This window comes from Eschrichtius robustus, chromosome 4 (genome assembly GCF_028021215.1).
Source record: "Eschrichtius robustus isolate mEscRob2 chromosome 4, mEscRob2.pri, whole genome shotgun sequence".
Classification (NCBI taxonomy): domain Eukaryota; kingdom Metazoa; phylum Chordata; class Mammalia; order Artiodactyla; family Eschrichtiidae; genus Eschrichtius; species Eschrichtius robustus.
The window spans coordinates 122,349,142-122,369,033 of record NC_090827.1 but is presented as its reverse complement, the minus strand read 5'-3'; the positions used below and the strand labels follow the sequence as shown (position 1 = coordinate 122,369,033).

The 19,892-nt window shown below is 38.9% G+C and overlaps 1 protein-coding gene across 2 annotated transcripts in view; it reads left to right on the top strand.

Moving 5' to 3' along the window:
• The window catches only part of CFI (complement factor I), a 38,543-nt gene that overhangs the window by 10,108 nt on the left and 8,543 nt on the right, over positions 1-19,892 (top strand). Inside the window, exons 2-11 of one of the 2 annotated variants that reach the window (XM_068543300.1) lie at positions 3,322-3,601; positions 5,435-5,588; positions 8,436-8,602; positions 9,472-9,585; positions 9,730-9,840; positions 13,307-13,330; positions 13,496-13,516; positions 16,141-16,176; positions 18,017-18,120; positions 18,292-18,395. In XM_068543300.1, coding sequence (XP_068399401.1) covers positions 3,322-3,601; positions 5,435-5,588; positions 8,436-8,602; positions 9,472-9,585; positions 9,730-9,840; positions 13,307-13,330; positions 13,496-13,516; positions 16,141-16,176; positions 18,017-18,120; positions 18,292-18,395 — 1,115 coding nt within the window. Of the gene's footprint in view, positions 1-3,321; positions 3,602-5,434; positions 5,589-7,870; positions 7,927-8,435; positions 8,603-9,471; positions 9,586-9,729; positions 9,841-13,306; positions 13,331-13,495; positions 13,517-16,140; positions 16,177-18,016; positions 18,121-18,291; positions 18,396-19,892 lie in introns of those variants that run through there. The other variant, XM_068543301.1, reaches the window with a different exon arrangement.

Here is a 19,892-nt window from a genome sequence, read left to right as displayed (position 1 = left end):
TGAGAGGCCCGCGCATGCAATGAAGAGTGGCCCCCGCTTGCCGTAACTAGAGAAAGCCCTCGCACAGAAACGAAGACCCAACACAGCCAAAAAAAAGTATCTGTTGTTTAAAAATATACTAGGCTTGGGACTTCCCTGGTGGTGCAGTGTTAAGAATCTGCCTGCCAATGCAGGTGACGTGGGGGGTTTGAGTCCTGCTCTGGGAAGATCCCACATGCCACGGAGCAACTAAGCCCACGTGCCACAACTACTGAGCCTGTGCTCTAGAGCCCACGAGCCACAACTACTGAGCCCACATACCACAACTACTGAAGCCCACGCGCCTAGAGCCCGTGCTCCTAAAATCTTCAGCTCCTAAAATGTAAAATTCTCCTCAGTGTTCTCTTTTTGTTTTTGTTTTTGTTTTTCACCATTCATTCAATGAATACCAGGCCCACCATGCCCCTGAAGAAAGTCTGAGCTAGGAGAAAGGACCTTTCACCTGAAATGAAGGTCAGAGTCTAAATGATTACCCAAAACTGGACATTGTAATATATGTCTGTTACATATGACTGTTCCTGGGACCAAAAGTCTTTTAATCTTTCATTTTTGCTCTAATCTAAGAGTGACTGAAAAGTTGATGGCACTTGCCCAAGTTTCTTTCTAAAGATCAAGGAAAAATGACACCTCAGAAAGGGATCAATTTGGGGAAAAAAATCAAGTTTTTTCTGCTTGCACCCAATTAGAGTATTGCTCTTTCAATAGAAAGGTGATACGTAAAAGCTGACAGTCCCAGCTGTCAGGGCACTTAAATTTTGTCAGTGGAAGACACAGGAGCTAAGTAATTACAAAACTGTCAACTCTAATAAGTGCTACAAAAGAGGTACATGGAACCATGAAAAGTATGTAACTACTAGATTTTATTCTAGATCAGTGTGTCAAAAACCAGTGTAGTTAACGACAAATTTGTCAAATTTCCTGGCTATTTGATAAAGTTTACTGAAAAGCATGTTGGATAGAATGACTTTCACAGCTTTTGCAAATATTTGCGTGGTTTCTAAATGACTGGTTTTTATTTGTCTTCATCATAGCCCTTAAAGATCGTTCAATTTGTTTCTGCCCTAGCTTGCTGTTACTGCAGCTGGAGGGCACTGAGCAAGATTGGGGGGTGCTATGGCTGGAGGCTGGGGAGACTGGACAAAAGGATGCCCATCCTCCAAAAGGGGTGTCTAGGGGACAGAGAGAGAACGTTGACTTTCCACAACTGGCTTTTGACCCAGTTGACCTATTCCCAGCCTTCATTGTATTTCCTCTGGATTCCTGCAGGTCTAACTGGCCTCCTGCCTGTTTGTCTGATCTGATCTCCAGAAAGATCTTCCTCAAATGCAAATTTGCTCCACTGTTCAGTCTCTCAGTGGCTGCCTGTTCTTGCTGTTCTTGTTCTCACAGTCCTGCCCGGAGCACCTCCCACCACCCTTGCCAGCTGACTCCTTCTCAGTGCTCTCAGTGCTCATCCCAGACATCAGCTCTTCTGGGAGATGTTCTCAAGCCTCCTAGTCAGGCCACGGGCCCACTGTCCTAATGGCATCCCCGGCCCACGACTACCAGGGAAACTGTCAGTCAGGCTTGCCTGTCTCTCTTCTGGTTGGTGCACTCCTTAGGCAGGGATTTTTATCCCTCTGATCCTAGCCTCAGGCTGTTCCATGGCACAGAGTGGTGCTTACTAAATCATTCAGTGAATTAATTGATGAATGAGCTAATCATCTGTTTTCCAAGCTTCAGACACACATTTCCCTTTTCTACAAAATATCTCCAAATGCACATCCTTCAGGCATATCAGAATCAACAGGTCCCAAGCCAAACTCATAATTCTCTACCTTAACTTAATATCTATATTGATGAATGGCATTATACATCCTTACTAACACTCAGCCTCAAAACCTAGTTCTACTGTCAACCCCTACATGCATTAAATTGTCCAGTCATCTTGCTTTTGCTTGTTCAAGTGTCTTTCCAAATCATTTTCTTGTTCCACTCCTGCTGCCTCTTCCTCCCCAGTTTCCTAACCAATGACCATCCCAGTTGAAGCACACACAAGCCCATCACTTGGGACTGCTCACGATTCCCTAAATACATTGTGCACCATTCCTCCTGTGTTTTGCTAGCACCTACCCTCTGCTAACACCTGACCTTCCTCACCTTGCTCAGATGCTCCGTGAGGCTGTTTAAAATGCCCCTGGAGGGAATTCCCTGGCGGTCCAGTGGTTAGGACTGCGCTTCCACCGCAGGGAGCACACGTTCAATCCCTAGTTGGGGTCCCCGATCCTGCATGCCACAGGGAGCAGCCAAAAAAAAAAAAAAAAAGCCCCCGGAAAGACTTGTTCTTTCCCACTCTGGATCTCCAAGAATACTGTATCTTATTTGTATGACTGTTATATCACTTACCCCAGTTATTATGCGTGTTTCTATCTTATTGTCTAGATATCAAGCCCTTGGAAGACAGAGCCCATGTCATGTTCATCTTAGCAGGATTTTGCACAAAGTAGGAGTTTAGCAAATGGTTTTGCATTTATTAATAGAATTAATCAATTTCATTCCTCAATTCATTCCATGAGACTATAATTACCACCAAATTTTCTACTCCTTAACATAACTGTCAAGATTCATTGATTTCTTCAAAGGCAGAATTTTATGTTGGCTTTTGAATAATAACAGCTCCCACTGATTTCATGCCTAGTACCTGCCAACCATTTTACACATTTTATTTCTAATCCTTAAAATAACCTTGCAAAATAGAAGGAAACATTTTACAGATGAGGAGACATGTTTCATGAGGGTAAGTAACTTGCTCAAGGCCATATAAGTGCCCCAGTTGAGACTAGAAGCCAGGGTTGTTTGATTCTAAAAACCACCAGAACACATTACCCTCATCTATACTGTGGGATATATGAGTCTGTTTTGTTCCTATCCTTCACGTATTCATCTTTTCTTTTTTAATGTGCCATAATATACGTAAATGATGTCCTGATAACATATGTTTAGACTATTTTTCTATCATTAATAAATTCCAGGAAGGGGAAGATTTTGATACACAGCATCTGAAGAAGGTTATATCAACATTTATTTCCATGATTTGAGTTTAGAAATTATCTATCACACTTCCCTTATCGGCACAGAGAATTATCACTGATGAAACATGTCTTATACTGTATGCATTTCTCTGGGACGGTGATACTGATCAATCTGAATACCCATGTATCACTGGTCATTTGTAGCTCGTGTATTCATCTTTAAAAAGATTTTAGTTTGTTGCTAAGCTAATGTTTATTTTGTGCTTTATAGTCCACTTCAACATCAGACACATTTCAAGAGGATCTCTTGGAGAAAAAGTGCTTAACTGAAAGATACACATGTCTCTCCTGCAATAAAGTCTTCTGCCAACCATGGCAGAAATGCATCGACGGGACCTGTATTTGTAAACTTCCTTATCAGTGCCCAAAGAATGGTACCAGGGTGTGTTCAGTTAATGGGAAAAGCTACCCAACTTACTGTCAGCAAAAGAGTTTTGAATGTCTTCGTCCAGAGGCAAAGTTTTTAAAAACGGGAGCATGCACAGGTGAAGGTAGGAAAAGCCTAGTTTATTTTGTAAGAAGAGAATTGTCTACTATATTTTCTATTAGAAAATACTTTTCCTATGAAATGTTATGACGACAACTCAAAATTCTTCTCTAGACCCTCACTAGTAACTGGGGTGATAACTAAAGAAGTTAGGGGATCATCAGAATCTAGCCAGCCCTTGAGTCCAGAGCATGAGGCCCTGAGGCTGGTCCTTCCCCTCAGTGCCTATGCCACTCTCTGCTGCCCAGCCCTTCAGAATTATCCCCACTCTCACTTCTACTTGGCTAAAAGGATTATTCCCGGAGCTGTTGAGTTGGTTCAGAGCCCAGTGAAAAGGGCTTTACATGAGACTGGTACTGATATGGAACCCCTTTGGACCCCAGCCCCAATAATTTCTTCCAGCATCCATCCCACCAGTCCCTACCCCTTTCCCTAGCCCCAAACCATCAGCCCTGATCCAAGGTTTAGCTCAGGCCATTGCTGGCCTAGGATATACTCCAACCTAGCAAACTTGGCACATCAGATGAGAGAGCTTGTCAAGACTTCATCCAGGTGCCTAATGTAGTGAGGAGGCTGGGACCCTAATATGTAGATTAGTAGAGTGGTTAAGATTTAAGGGTCTCACTGTCAGTCAGATTTAGCTGTAAGCCCCTCCAAGCCCCACCTCGATTATTGACAGACTATGTGGCCTCTCTGGAATGCAGTTTCCATATCTGTAAAATGTGAGTAACAGTAGTTCCTAACTCATAAGACTCTTGTGAAAATTAAATAACATGATGTATGTAAAGCTCTGTGAATAGTACACAGAGAACACTCATGAAATTTTAGCTGTGACAGCAAACCTTAAGCTCGTTGTCTTCTGATATGAATTATCACAGACATTTCATGAATTTACAGAAGAATGCTTAAAACGTTCTTTTTAAAGTTACCATGACATATGCCAGCACACAGTAGCCTAAATATTTTTGTATTGCTGAGTTAAGATGTTAAGGTACTGTGGAACAGGAAGAAGAAAGATCCGTAATTGAGTCCATCCCTCTTACTTGTTGGAGAGGACGAAAGCAACTGTGGAGATTATTTTGTCAGGGTCAGACTTTTGTTCTCTTGAGGCATGAAATGCCTTAAATATATGAGAATACATAAACCTTTCTTACATTTTCATTATTTGCTTGGCTAACTTTTAAGAGCACGGATTTTGGAGTCAGATCAATATAGCAGGTTCAGATTCCTGGCTTCAGTCCTTGAGCAAGTAACTTAATCTCATGTATAAAAATGGATAAATTTAGATTCCTCATGTGTAAAAATAGGGATAAATATCACCCTAATCTTCATAGGGTTGATATGAGGATTTTATGGTACTTTTTTTTACAACTGGGTAGCACAGCTACTGACACATAATAAGCCCTCATAAAATGATTGCTTACCATTTGTTAGACTCTTCATGGTGGGTCTTCCCTGGTGGCGTAGTGGTTAAGAATCCGCCTGCCAATGCAGGGGACACGGGTTCAATCCCTGGTTCGGGAAGATCCCACATACCGCGGAGCAACTAAGCCCGCGAGCCACAACTACTGAAGCCCGTGCACCTAGAGCCCGTGCTTTGCAACAAGAAAAGCCACCGCAATGAGAAGCCTGCGCACCACAACGAAGAGTAGCCCCCGCTCACTGCAACTAGAGAAAGCCCGTGCCCAGCAACGAAGACCCAACGCAGCCAAAAAAAGAAAAAAATCTTCATGGTGTTCAAAGTTAATTAGAAATTATGTACTTTATTACTTTAGAGACTTAATCAAGAGGAGAAAGAGTGCCTGAATATTGCTCATTCTTTTTTTTTTAATTTTAGAACAGTTTAGTGTTTCCTTGGAGAATGAAAACGGACATTCAGAAGGAATTGTTGAAGTAAAACTTATAGACCAAGATAAAAAAATGTTTGTGTGTGGAAAAAGCTGGAGCATTACACAGGCCAACGTGGCCTGCCTTGACCTTGGATTTCAACTGTGAGTGCTTGTGTCACTGAATTTTCCCAGGGCTGATTTTATTATTCCAACTTTTTTTTTTTTTTGATTACCCTATCTTTCTGTGCCTCAACTTCCTCAACTGTAACCTGAGCATATTAACTGCCTGTCATGAGGATGAAGTGGGTTTATGCTCAACTAGCACTTAGAACACTGCTGAGCACACAAAGTTTGCTCAGGTATCTGGATGCAATCCTTTGCCCAACTGTAGACTTGCAAATACATTCATCATTATCTCTATTCACCTATGATTACGTCCACTCCTTCATACCTAATGTTGTTTATATATGCCTTCTCTCTTTTTTTCCTCAACCTTGCAGAGATTTGTCTATTTGATTAGTGTTTTTGATTTTTGTATTTGTAAATTATCTCTTGTTTCTTTATTTTCATTAACTTTTATCTTTGGCTCTCTCTCTTCTTTTCCCTATTGTATTTTTTCTAATTCTGTTAGTTAAAATGCTTAGCTCATCAATTTTCAGTTTTTCTTATTTTCTAATATAAGCATTTAATGTACAAATTTCCCTCTAGGTAATGCTTCATCTGCATGCCATAACCCTCTATAAGTGGGTATTTTATTTATTGTTCAATTCAAAATATTTTCTAATTTTCAATATAATTTCTTCTTTGACTCATACATAATTTAGAAGTTTCTTTTTTTTACATTCCTAATGAGTATATTAGTTCACTTTTGGTTAACTTTTTTATATAGATTTGCCATTTAATTTTATTGTGGAGAGAGAATGTCTCCATATGATGACAATTGTTTAAACATTTTTTTGAGACTTGCTTTGTACTGAGTATATTTTAAATGCTTCATGTGCAGTGTTCTGCATAATAGATGTGTTATCCATTAGAATAAGCAAGCTTGTTGATTGCTTTATTCAAATATTTTCCCATTTATTTACTTACAGGTTTTCTATGTTTTTATCTTTTAAGTTTGTCCCTTATAAACAACACATATCTAGATTTTTAAAAAAAAATACAATATGACAATAACTGTCTGAAGAGTTTAGTCCATTTACATTATTGTGATTATTTACATGTTGAATTTATTTTTCCTATCTTGTTTTGGGCTTATTAGTTACCCTGCTTTTTCTGTCCTCTTGTTTCTTCCTTTTAAAATTTCTGTTAGGTTAATAAAGCTGATGTTGTTGTTTCTTAATCTTCTCCTTTTTCTTCCTCTAATTGGTTTGAAAATTATATACATCCTATTTCTATTCCTTTAGTGGTTATCTTTACATTTATACCATGAACCCTTAACTTAGAAAGTCCTTGGCCTCTTCAGGAATAATATCAATACAAAGAATGGCATTACTGTGTCAAGTTTCCAGTATTTTGTTCAACCTTATTTTTATATATTCCTGAAGTTAATTGCTATCATTATATAATAAGCAATTATCATCACTTTTGTTCAGTCAGTGCTTACTCAGATGTACTTCATGTTTACCAACTTCCTGGTTTGTTGTTGCTTCTTTCATCTCACTTCTTTGTTCTGGCTTCAATTTTCTTCTGCCTAAACCACATCTGCTAGTAGTTCATTAGTGAGAATCTCTTATCATTACATTGAGCCGTAGAGTATTTCTTATTTTCGACAGTTTGTGACCTACAACCTATGATTCAACCTAATGGCAAACTCTCTCACTCTTTGATCTCCCAATTTTTGTTCTTATATTTTGTATAAGCTCATGAACAGACTTCTCTGATTTTAGCCAGTGGGTATTTCCCTTAATTCCTTAAGAGCTCATTGAGGACATTTATCTAGTACTTTTAGATATTTATAGGTTGAGAGGTTTTTCAGATTATTCACCTGTCAGATTGCCCCAAATGGCTCCCATCTGTTCTCATATTTCGATGTGGTTTGGCGCAGTTTCATGACCACTATATCTTCATTATGGATCTGAACTTCTTTGTTCCCATTAATTGCTCTCTTTTTCCCTTTCATTGTGATTTATCTGATATTTATCTTGCCATTACTGCTTAATTTTTGTTTACATATGCCTGATGCACCTTTGCTCAACCTTTTATTTTAACCCATTTTCCCCATTAACTTCTAGAGAAAAGCAGGGAGCAATTGAATATTCTGGAAGAATAGCTCACTGTAACTCATCATCTCTAGGATATCGGGTCACTGAGGTAGCCTCTTAGCTACACAAATTCTGAACAAACTGAGAAGTCCAAGCAATGGCACATAGATGTCAAAATATCACTTAATACTGTCAAGACTGAATTGAGGATGTAGCTTAGCGTGAAAGCAAAATGGACCTGCTAGAATCAAACTAACTGAACCTCCCTGATCCCAGGCAACAATGGGGCCAACCAGGTAAGACTTACAGCATTCAGCAGGTGAAGAGGACCCAAAAGGAAAAAAATGGAAGAGCTGGGCTGACCTTTCCTGGTTTACATTTCCAAAATTCCCTGATAAAATTAATCCACTCCCTTCCTGGAGAGAAGAGGAGTTAAACCGTAGAGAGAGGCCAAGAATGACACATCTCAGGTTGGAAAGAAATCAGCAGTGTGGATGAAGAGGCATTCCTCCTTAACAAGAAACAGAGGAGAGGAAACCAATATTTGTGGGTGCTTGCCATGTTTTGAACTTTGGCCAGTCTGTTTAAGCTGATTGTTTTAGTTAATCTTTGCAAAACTCAATGAGGTAGTTATATTCCCTGTTACAGGTGAAGATACTGAAGCTCAGAGAATTTAAGCATATTGCCCAATCTATCACCCATGTGTAGAAAATAAGAGGAAATTAGTCCCTTACCGCCTACGGTAAAGTCATAAATACAAGGTACTAATTATTCTACCTTTCTGTTTCATTTATTTGATTTGCAGAGGTGCTCTTGATACTCAAAGGAGAGATCCTCATACAAATTCCACTGAATGTCTACATGTGCATTGTCGAGGATTTGAGACCAGTTTGGCTGAATGTACTTTTACTAAGGGACTAACTAGCAGTTCCGAGGGTTTGGCTGGTGTGGTGTGTTACACAGGGAGTGCAGGTTAGTGGAGTACTGGCCTGATATTTTCCCTTCCTTCAAGGTTGTTTATTTCACATCAAGTCTGTAGTAAACAAATAAATTACAGATACCCTCTTGCCAGTCACACACAATGGCAAAATCATATTTTGGGTTTTAGAGCCGAAATGGGTGCTTTTCCCCTATTGTACCTTTCTGCCATTCAAATATTACTTCTATCCAGGTTCCTATATGGGAAGTAAAGTTGCTTGACTCCCCTTTGACTCCTTGAACATATGGATTAAAGTTGATGTAGCAAACACAAGTTAATAAAACATTAGAAGAAACTCAGCATCTCCCTCGAGAGGTCCAGCCGATTACACATTCCTTTAAAATGGTTAAGTGACCACATCTGTGCCTCAGGCAATCAATGCCACTTTTCTCCTTCATCCTGACCTTGGAATATTTTAGCCATATATACAGTATTAAAGACCAAAGCCTTTTTTGGTGCTAAAAAAAAAGTACCATCAAAATGTAAACAGCACTGCCAAGTAAGCCTCAGGATTGGGGTGGGGGATAAAGTAGTAGCATGAAAGGAATGGATGAGCACCAGAGTTCACCAGTGTCAGCAAGGGCTCCTGATTCCCGAATCCCCTGCCCCATCTCAGCGAGCAGAGACCTCCACAATAAATGCTGGTTTTCAGAGATTATAAAAGGGCGTCCGTAAGCCAGCTTTGGCATTTAGTTTCCTTATTAATCATGTATACTATGTCAATGCTACCACCCATACATTTTATATCATTTTTTACTTGTGCCTGGCTTTATCTTCAGGTCCCCATCATTCCAAACATGTGATAAAGATGTCACCCACAGCTCCATAAATAAATTCCACAAAGATCATTCCTACTTTACAGTTTCTCCAACAAACGACTCCTTTCCGTGTGTGAATGGGAAACTCATTCCTCAGAAGAAGGCCTGTGATGGTGTCAATGATTGTGGAGACCAGAGTGACGAGTTGTGCTGTAAAGGTAGCAATGAATCTAGCGTTTAAACCCTCAGAAGCATTCTTTTGACTAAGAAAGTGGAAGCAACTTTACCACTGAATTAAGATTCCATCTCATTCCATTTTAAGAATGAAAATAAACACCCCTCTTGTATTTATGTTTGCACAGAGTGCCGAGGTGAAAGTTTTTTCTGTAAATCGGGTGTTTGTATTCCAAAGCAGTATAAGTGCAATGGCGAGGTGGACTGCATTACTGGAGAAGATGAAATTGGTTGTGAAGGTAATTTAAAGTTTCGTGGTTACTTTTTTTCATCATTGGACCCAGGGGTTTTAGCAGGCTTTGTAATTATTGCCTAGAGCCAATTCGTCAATAGGGGCTATAAAATGGCAATTTCATTTTTAAAAATATTTATTGAAGTATAGTTAATTTACAATGCTGTGTTAGTTTCAGGTGTATAGCACAGTGACATATATATATACATATATATGTATATATATGTGTATATATATATGTATATATATATATTCTTTTTCAGATTCTTTTCCCTTATAGGTTATTACAAAATATTGAGTAGAGTTCCCTGTGCTATACAGTAGGTCCTTGTTGGTTATCCATTTTATATATAGTAGTGTGTATATGTTAACTCCTAATTTATCTCTCCCCCCTTCTCTTTAAAAATGGCAATTTCTAACTCAACATTCCTTCTGCATTTATTAACTGGAATTCTATAGAGAAGAACTATTTTGTTTCCATGAAATTCAGTTCATCGTAGAAAGGCAGAATGATATTTAATTCTTTCCCTTTACTTACCAAGTTTCAAAGCAGTGAGTAGGTGTTCTCTGCTTTTTGGTGCTCATTGGAAAACCTCCAAAGGTGGAAAATATTTACTAGGTGCCTACTGTGTCCCACGCAGACTGCCTTCTTGCTCCCATTGATGCTCTCTGGAGGAAAAATCTCCCTAAGTTGATATATTCATTCATCTACTCAACGGATATTTATTAAGTTCTTACTATGTGTGTCAGGTCCTGTTCCAGATGCTGGGGTTACAATAGTGAATAACATTTCAAAATCCCTGCCCCCTCATGGATCTTATATTCTAGTGGAGGAAGAGAAACAATAAAGAGAAATAAGCAAAAATATCTAGTAAAATAATAAGTACTAAGAAAAAAAATAAAGCAAGCAAGGGAGATATCAAATGCCCCGGGGAGGGGGGTGGCAGTAAGTTCTGAAATTTTAGGGAAGGCGGTTTGGGAAGGCTCACTCACTATTACTTTTAGGCAAAGCGCGGAAGGAAAAGCTGGAGCCAGCCATGCAGACGTCTGCGGAAGAGTATTCTAGGCAGAGGCAACAACCAGTGCAGTGTTCCTAAGACAGGACCATTCCAGTATGTTTGAGAGTCAATCAGCAAGAAGGCTAGTGTGGCAGGTGTTCCAGGTGGGGTTAGTGGGTTAAAAGACAAGCAATGAGCGAGGCTGGAGAGGTGCTTGGGTGGAAGATCAGGGCAGATCCAGTGAGGCCTGTTAGTGAGTGAAATTGGGTCTCTAAGCAGAGGAACGGCATGATCTGACTTACATTTTAAATCACGATTACCCTGGCTGCTGGGTGGGGAATAGGCTGTATGAGGGCGAGGGGCGAAGCAGGGCAACCAGTGAGGAAGCTACTGCAGTAATCCAGGGAAGAGATGATAGTGACTAGGATAAGTTGGTAGGAATGGAAATGATGAGAAGCAGTCAGATTCTGGATATGTTTTGAAACTAGAGCCAAAAAGATTTGCTGGTAGATTGGATGTGGGTGTGAGAACAAATGAGCAGTCAAGGGCGGCTCCAGGGGCTTTGGCCTGAGAATGGAAAGGATGGAGCTGCTTTCTTCAAAGATGCGAAGGCTGCAGGAGGAGTGTGGGTCCTTGAATCCACCTCACTTATGGAACGAATCCAGTGGTGCGCTGCTAAATGTTTAACAGTTGGCTTTGAAGAGGGACAGGGACTCCCTGATTTGTAGCTTTTGCTAATTTCTGGGGTGTGAATTACTCCCACCGTGGGTGATTTCAAGCCATTGACATGATGTCACAGAACACAAACTGGGAAGTGACACAACAGCCTCCTGTGTAGTGGTAAAGTCCGTGTCAGGACACCACTGGATTACTGTTAATGGTTTATTGTAGTTTTTTGTACTCGTCTTACCTTTCCTTCTCAACAGCAAACATCTTTAAAACAGGATCAAATTATTTTTACGTTCCAAATGTCCCAGGTAAAGTGCCTTCCACATAAGCATTAAATAAATGTTGAAGATATGTATGGATAAGTTAATTGATATTAATTATATCATGTATAATTGCTTGGTATGCCAAGTATTTGACTTTAATGAAATTTTGTTTAATTTTCCATTGATATCAGTTCTTAAAAGACACACTTTTTAGGATTTCAAATCACGTTAATTTTTTTGAAGGGTATAAAGCAGTTGAGCAAAATATTTTAATGTTGGTTAAATGTAGTGAAATCCTTAGTGAAGAGAGGAGAGAAAGAAATTTCAAATACAACACTGTAGAAGTTTAAGGTGTACAGCATGAGCTTGACTCATATATTGCGAAATTATTACCAAAATAAGTTTAGTTGATATCCATCACCTCATATAGTTACAATTCTTTTTCCTTGTGATGAGAACTTTCAGGATTTACTCAAAGCAACTTTCAAGTATACCATACAGCAGTGTTAACTATCGTCACCATGCTGGTGATGTCACTAGCCCCAGTGCTTATTTACCTTCTAACTGCAAGTTTGTACCTTTTGACCACCTTCACCCAGTTCCCCACCTTCACCCAATCCCCTAGCCCCCAACCCCTGCCTCTGGTAGCCACAAATCTGACCTCTTTTTCTATGAGTTTGGATTTTTTAGATGCCATATATAAGTGAAACCATACCGTATTTGTCTCTCTCTGAAGCTCTACAGTTTGATTTCACTGCTTCAGTATAATAATATTTTGGGTTTCCTCTCCACCTCCTCCTCTTCTTCCCCTCTCCCTCCCTCTCTCCTCTTCAGAATTTGTTAGTTTATCAGGAAAAAAAAAAAAAAAGAATCCTACTGCAAGGGAATAACTACAACATAAAGCTTACTTTTAGTATTAATTTCTTGAATCCATATCAAAAATACATTTTGTCAACTGTCATTGTTACTTCAGTTTATCCATCTTTAGAGTGAGCTCCGCTTTGTATTTCAATAATGATTCGAAGTTTTCCCTCTCTGAGAAAGAGCAAGTGAGAGCAGAGATGTGAAATAAATATATTAATATATTCATTCATCTCTCCTTTCAGGGAACAGATCAGAATCACTAAACCAAGGGAGGTTTGGAGTATACCTTAATTTCATTTATCCTTTATAAACCCACTTTTTATTAATATAAGTTAAAAAGAGTAAATAAATTTTGTTTAACTATATAATAAGTCTGCTGTTGGGTATGTATTCAAATATATCTAAAATGCGAATCTCTTTTTAAAACTCAAGTTAAAATGATTTCCTTGCTGTGGTGAAACTGATGTGTGTTTAAATGTAAGATGAAACATTTGTTAGGCAGTATTAAAAATCAAAGTATTTGGTTGTGCCCACAAAAAATGGCATACTGTGGTTCCCTTTTATCTTTTTGTAAATATTAAAGTTGTTACACTATTACTGAAATATTAATGATTAGTGTATATTTAATTCAAGTGAAAATGATCTCTTTGCTACAGTGAGTTTTTTGTTTTGTTTTTAGGAACTGGACATCCTGAAATTAAAGGTAAATCTATTTTTACAATAGATTTAAATAAATAAATTTTGTAAATTTATATTACAAAATTGAGAAGAAGAATAAGGTGTTCTAGCTTGAAATGGTATGCATTTTTTTTCCAAATAAAAATTATCCTTTGCTGTGGTAATTTTTTTGATTTTGTTTTTTTTTCAGGTGCTTTACGTACGGCTCAAGGTAAAAAATTTATTAAATTCTCGGGATATTGCAGAATTGAAACAAAATACAAGGGAGCACTGCTGTTATCTTATATTTTAAGGTAACTATTAACTGAGGATGACATAACCAGTTTTAACATTTGTTTAGGCACAGTGGCCTTTTCCCCGCAGTGTGGTAAACTTTCATTCTCACACTCCCCGTTCACAGCCTGCTAGCCAAAAACCACCCAAGGCGCATTCCCTGCACATTTCACCTCTGCCAAATACCCTTCTCTTCCTTTGCTTTTTCCCCAAAACCAAGGCAGCTCCTGAAGAAATTGTCACCAGAGGAAAGATAACATCTTTTTATGACAGGTATTTTCTTATTTACTTCTGTAACAGATATCCCGAAATCTTCCAGCTCTTTAGGGTCATCCCTTTCTTCATTATTCATATAAAATGACTACTAAAAGTTTACGGTCCTCCTTAGGGTTCCTGAGTGACTTTTATATGCTCAAGATCAGCCCTGTTCTAAATGGCAATTTCAACTATTTCTTTGTATTCCCTCCCTCTTGTCATTTTGCCCTCCAAGGCTGCTGTCCTTTTTGTTTTGTTTTGTTTTTGTTTGTTTGTTTCCTCTTCTTTATTCCTTTTCGCCTTCCCTCCTTCTTGTCCTTCCTTCCTTGCTAGTTTCAGCCCTCAGGGGCAAAGAGATGACTTAGTGATATTCCTCAGCTCATTGCACGTGATCATCTCTGTCCAGGCAAGCCCCCTCTCTTGCTTTATTTATTCTCCTTTATTCCTGTACCTTACTCCCATTCCCCATAAGCAACCATTTTAATGTGATTTAATGTGTATGGCTTTTTGTTTGTATACATTCTTATCCAGTGTGTACTGTTATCTTGCAAGCGTACATTTGTAATTCACATAGTATTGTGTTCTAGATCGTATATTTCCTTTTTATCTTTTCACAAAGCTTTACGTTTTTAAGATCTGTCCATGTTGCATTGTTTCCATCTAATCTGTTGCTTCTGACTGCCACATGATAAAACACTGCGGTGTTCATCTTTCACAAGTGACTCTCTACCTTCTCAGTAATGGACTCTCAGCCCGCACTCACAGTGCAATGAATATCCTCTCCTTAAGGATGTGTGGGAGGATTTCTTTGAGACATCTAGCTGGGCCAAGAATTGTTGGGTCTTGGGGTATGCCTCTACTTAATCTGACAAACTAGTGCCTGCTCGTTCTCTGGCAGAGTGGTCCTCACCTCCACCGACAACACCCAAGGGCTTGCCTCAAACCCACTAACACTTAGTACTACGCAGCTTTCTAATTTTGCTAGCCTCATACTCTCAAGTGATATGGCATTGTTTATTAATTTGAATTTTTGTCGTAACCAATGATTTCGGGTTTCTCTTCATATGCATACTAGCTTTTTGAGTTTCCTCTTCCTTTTCTTTCTTCTGTCCTTTTTCCAGTTCACACCTTTTGCCTCATTTCATATTGGGGCTGCAGTCTTCTTTCTTGTTGCATTCTAGATATTAATCCATTTTCAGTTTTAGACATGCAAATACCTTCTTCCATTCTGTCACCCATCTATTAACTTTAGCCAAGATTAAAGATTAAATTTAATCTTTAAATGTTTAAATCTTTATTTAATCAAAGTCATTGATTGTTTCTCTTACGGTCTGTGCTTTTGGAGTTTTATGCTTCTCTTCTAATATCCAGTATATCTCAGCTACACTGGGCTTTCCCCATCTTCCTTTGTTGAGCATTTAATATGAAGTCTTCTCTTTGGTTCATGTTGTTGCTTTTGTTAAAGCTCTGAGCAGAAAATAACCTAGATGTGTAGCATAACAGATACATGTATGTCTCACCCAAAAAGAAGTTGGGAAATCCAGTGATAAAACGCAGGATTGCTGCAGCAAAGTAACATTGCCCCTCTGGGCTGCAACCTCATCCAAGACAGAACAACATGTTGCGGGAATTCACCTTTGGATCCTCAGGTCAAAGAATTGATGATCCTGTCCATGACTGAAATGTTCTAGGACAGCAGAGTGAAGATGGAATCATCCCATATAACTTCAAGCAAAGGTCTAAGAGAAAAAAAGGAAGAAGAGAGAATGTGTTTCTGTTTTTCTTTTTGTTTAACTTTTGACTTCTGCATCCCAGATGACTAATAATAACTATGCCTAATACTGAAACCAATTAAACATTGCATGACCCCTGTTAAGAGGTGCCTTATTATATATACAAAATGAGAAGACCCTTTTTAATGTCAGCTCAGAACTATTTTGGTCGGTGTCTATAACTGCTCCCTACCTTATATAAAGACCTTGCAAATGCAGAGTTGAAAGACATGCTTTTCTTCTCTGAACCGGGCATTTCGCCTGCTCTAAATGCAGAACTCTGCAGCACCATGAGTCTAACCATTCACTTGTGCCAACCGACACCTCTAGTTTGTGCCTGAAAATTTTCTTACATAGTTCATCTTGAGCCTTCACAATTACCTAGCTATAGAAAGGAAATAAGATTTTGTACTGTCCTTTTTAAAGGTAGGACAAGGTTTAGACAGATAATTATTATCAAAGTTTAAATGATTTTAATGATTTAATTCTTACTATAAACACAATATTAAACATTGGAACTTTTGTTTGATTATAGAAGAAACAGAAATGTTGACTGCTGATATGGATGCAGGTAAGTTAGCATTATTCTTTTTTACTGGTGCTTCACTGGTTAAATTTGCATTTTAATGTCATTTGCGTGTGTGTGAGTATGTATGCATATATGCAATATAATTGATTCAAGCAACAATTAGCTTTGATATCAACTTAAATAGAAAAAAATAACATTACTACTTTCCTTATCATTTTTAAGAAAAACAAGCATAAATACTTCTTGAGAACTGCTTTTAAAATGGGTTAATTCATATGGCTAGTTTTGAAATGAAAACAACACTCTAGTCCTACAAAAGATTTTTCTATTTGTTATGAGATTTGTTAGGTCAGTTTTGTCAAAAACAACCAGATTTCAAGTGTGACCCAGGACATACATTTTTAAATAGAAAAATAATAGATGTTAATTGAAGGAACCTGCTCTTTTGCAATATTTTAAACCATGATCACAGGAGGTGTGTGAAGATCTGTATCTTGGCCAGTTCTGCACTGAGGGCCAAATTTAATTAAAGTATTAAGTTTCTGGGAAGACAGTAACTGATAAGAGCTTTTGAGTCAGAATGACTTGTATTAAATCCTGACTCAGTTACCTGTTAGTTGTGTGACCTTAGGTGAGTAACAAGCTCAAATGCAAATTAGGAATGAAGTATCTCCCTATTTTAGGAGGTTTAAAAACTGAAGTTCATGTAAGACTCCCTTCCAATTGCCAGGCCCAAAAACTATCAATTTTTTAAAAATCAGGCAATGAGTGAAAGATTTAGATCTCAAAGCTACAGATATCAGTTAGAGGGATTTCCAGCAAAGGCCCTTTATTTTCTACTCAAGGTAACATTAATTTTCAGATACTACCCAAGCTGGTTTCATAGTCCTCAAATGATGGGGTCCCTCTTCTTTCAAAGGTCCAAGCAGAAATTTAAAATTTATCATCACACTCTTCCCCCAACACAGTTCTTAGGATGGATGGGACTCCCCCCAAAATCTTTTATCCACATTTGTTCACAACTTCTCTCCCTTGAGGACCTACCTCCTTCTTATATGTTCAAAGTAATTGAGAGTGATATTAATTTTCCTTTCTCATTTGGGATTGCAGAAATTTTTGTGACATGATAAAATAGAGTGAGAGAATAAGAAGAGCATCTTATACTTTTACTTTCTTCCTTTGTCGTGAATTCTCTTGCAAATTCATGTCTTAAGCCTTGCTCTACCATGTCTCCCAGTGACAAACGTGCCTTGTCTGAGTGCTCACAGAGAAAGGAAATATCATCACATGTCAAGTGGCTAAAAACACAACCCCCCTCCCAGCCCACTGATCCTGGATTGTCCAGGGATTCCTGGCACATTACCTCTCAGGGTTAATATGATGATTAAATGATATAAATTATATACAAAGTACTTAGCATGGGGCCTGACAGATAGAAAGTACTCAACATTAACATCATTAATGTTAATATTATTGAAAAGAGTCCCATATAAACAGCCTCTAGAAAGTAAAAACTATGAAAGTAAGAAGCTGGAGTTCTGCATGTGACCCCCATCCTGAACTGTCATGGTAGTAATGCCTGGGCATGTGGCTTCTCTTATATTCCAGAGGCTGGTAAATGTTTAACCCCTCAGGCAGCCTCTTTCTGCCACTACTCCAGCTTGGGCAGAACTTCAGAGAATCAAGCCAATTTTAATATTAAGCCAGAATTTTTCAACAAGGTGAATAGCACAGTTTAGCATCCAAAATAATTTACTAATGAATCTGGCCTGTTTCATATTAGCTGTGACTCTGCTGTTTTTATGGCGTAGATAATCAAGAAGTTTGCCCAGAAGGTAATGGTTTCAAAATCATAATGATACAATCTCTTCCTTTCTTAAAGAAAGAAAACGGATAAAATCGTTTTTCCCTAAACTATCCTGCGGAGTTAAAAACAGCACGCACATTCGAAGGAAACGAGTCATAGGAGGAAAGCCGGCAAAAGTGGTAAACCCACACAAAAAGTTATAATGTCACTTCCCAGGAGCAGCCCAAGTTTGAAAAAATAAACGTGGGGGTGGAATGTGGTAATTACAAGAGACTGAGAGTCTTGCAATGGAAATATCTTCGAGCCACCTGTCTGGGAGGATGGCAGTGACCACACAAATGTCTTTACAGGGAGACTTCCCATGGCAGGTGGCAATTAAGGAAAATGAGAAAATCAACTGTGGAGGAATTTATATCGGTGGCTGTTGGATTCTGACTGCTGCACATTGTGTCAGGTAAAAAAATATCTCCAGTTGATGCTGGATTTCCTGAAACAATGAAATTAGGTAATAGAGATTGTGGCAGGTGATAAATAAAAACATATATAAGAAAAGTCATTGACAAGTTCCACTCTATTATCTGCTAAACGCCCTCTGATATTCATGATCGGGATCCCAGAGGCCACTTCCCCAGAACCCACTGTGTTCCCCTCAGACCAAACTGTTGATCCCAGCTGGCAAGGGCAGATCAAACCTGTAGGTACCAAGTTATTTCACTTGGCTCATTTGCATGGATCAAGGTCAGCTTGGAGAACAGGTTCAGAATTCTGCCCTCAGTTATGACCTTTAGAATGAATGAAACACCATTTATGGGGCACCTCTTACAGACCAGATACTGTGTCCAGCACTTTCATATATGTTATTTTGTTTTAATATTCTTAACAGTCCTAAGAGGTAAATATTATTCCTCCCATTTTCTAGATAAGCAGACTGAGACTAGAAGTTACATAACTTGGCTAAAGCAACACTACAAGTCAGTTGCAGAGCCAGGGTAAAATCAAGTTCAACGTATCTGACAGTAACTTAGATGAAGGCCTGCTTAGAAAATCTGCAGGTGACCCAAAGTTGAGAGAGATAGGAAATCTGCTGAATGACACCCATAAAAATCCTCATGGATTGGAGAAATGCACCAACTCTAATTTCTTCCTTCTGAATGACCCTTTTCTCTTGGCTTCTGTTACACAACACTCTCCTGGTTTTCTACCTACCTCTCTGGTCACACCTTCTCTGCCTTCTCTGCAGCTTCCTCCTCCAGTGACTGAGCATTATTGCTTACGTGAAATACCTGAGTTCCTCAAGGTGTATCCTGCCTTCCTCTTCTCTTCTTACTTCTTCTTCCTAAAATTATCTGTACTTTAAAATACCACCGTATGCTGACACAACGATATTTCCAGCCTAGACATCTTCTCCAACCCTGACCCTACAGTACACTGACTATCTTGGCTGTATCAGAAGTAAATCAAATTCAAAAGGTCTAAGACCGAGCTCATGATATGCCCCTTCCCCCAGATATGGTCCTGACCCAGTGTTCCCTATCTCAGCAAATGACAACACCATTCATCTAGCTACACGGGGCAGAAATCTAAAAATCTTCGCACTTCACTCCCTCAGCCCTACCATAGCTCAGCCAGTATATCACCAACTCCAGATGGCATCTTTAATTTCCAATTATTTAATTCTCAAAACTTCTTTCCATCTCCACTATTACCCTGCTCCCGCCTCTCTCCTGGATTATACCAACCGATTCCGAATTGGCTTACCCACAGTCACTCTGCCCAGTGCTGCCCCCATCTATCCATTGCCTACTGTGCAGCAAGAGTAGTAGTTCCATACCTGGTTTTGACCACTTCCCACTTAAAATTCGACGGCTTTGCATTCCTCTTGGGATAAAAAACTAAACAAAATGTTTAACACAGCTCATTAGGCCCCAAGTGATGTGACCCCTATTTACCT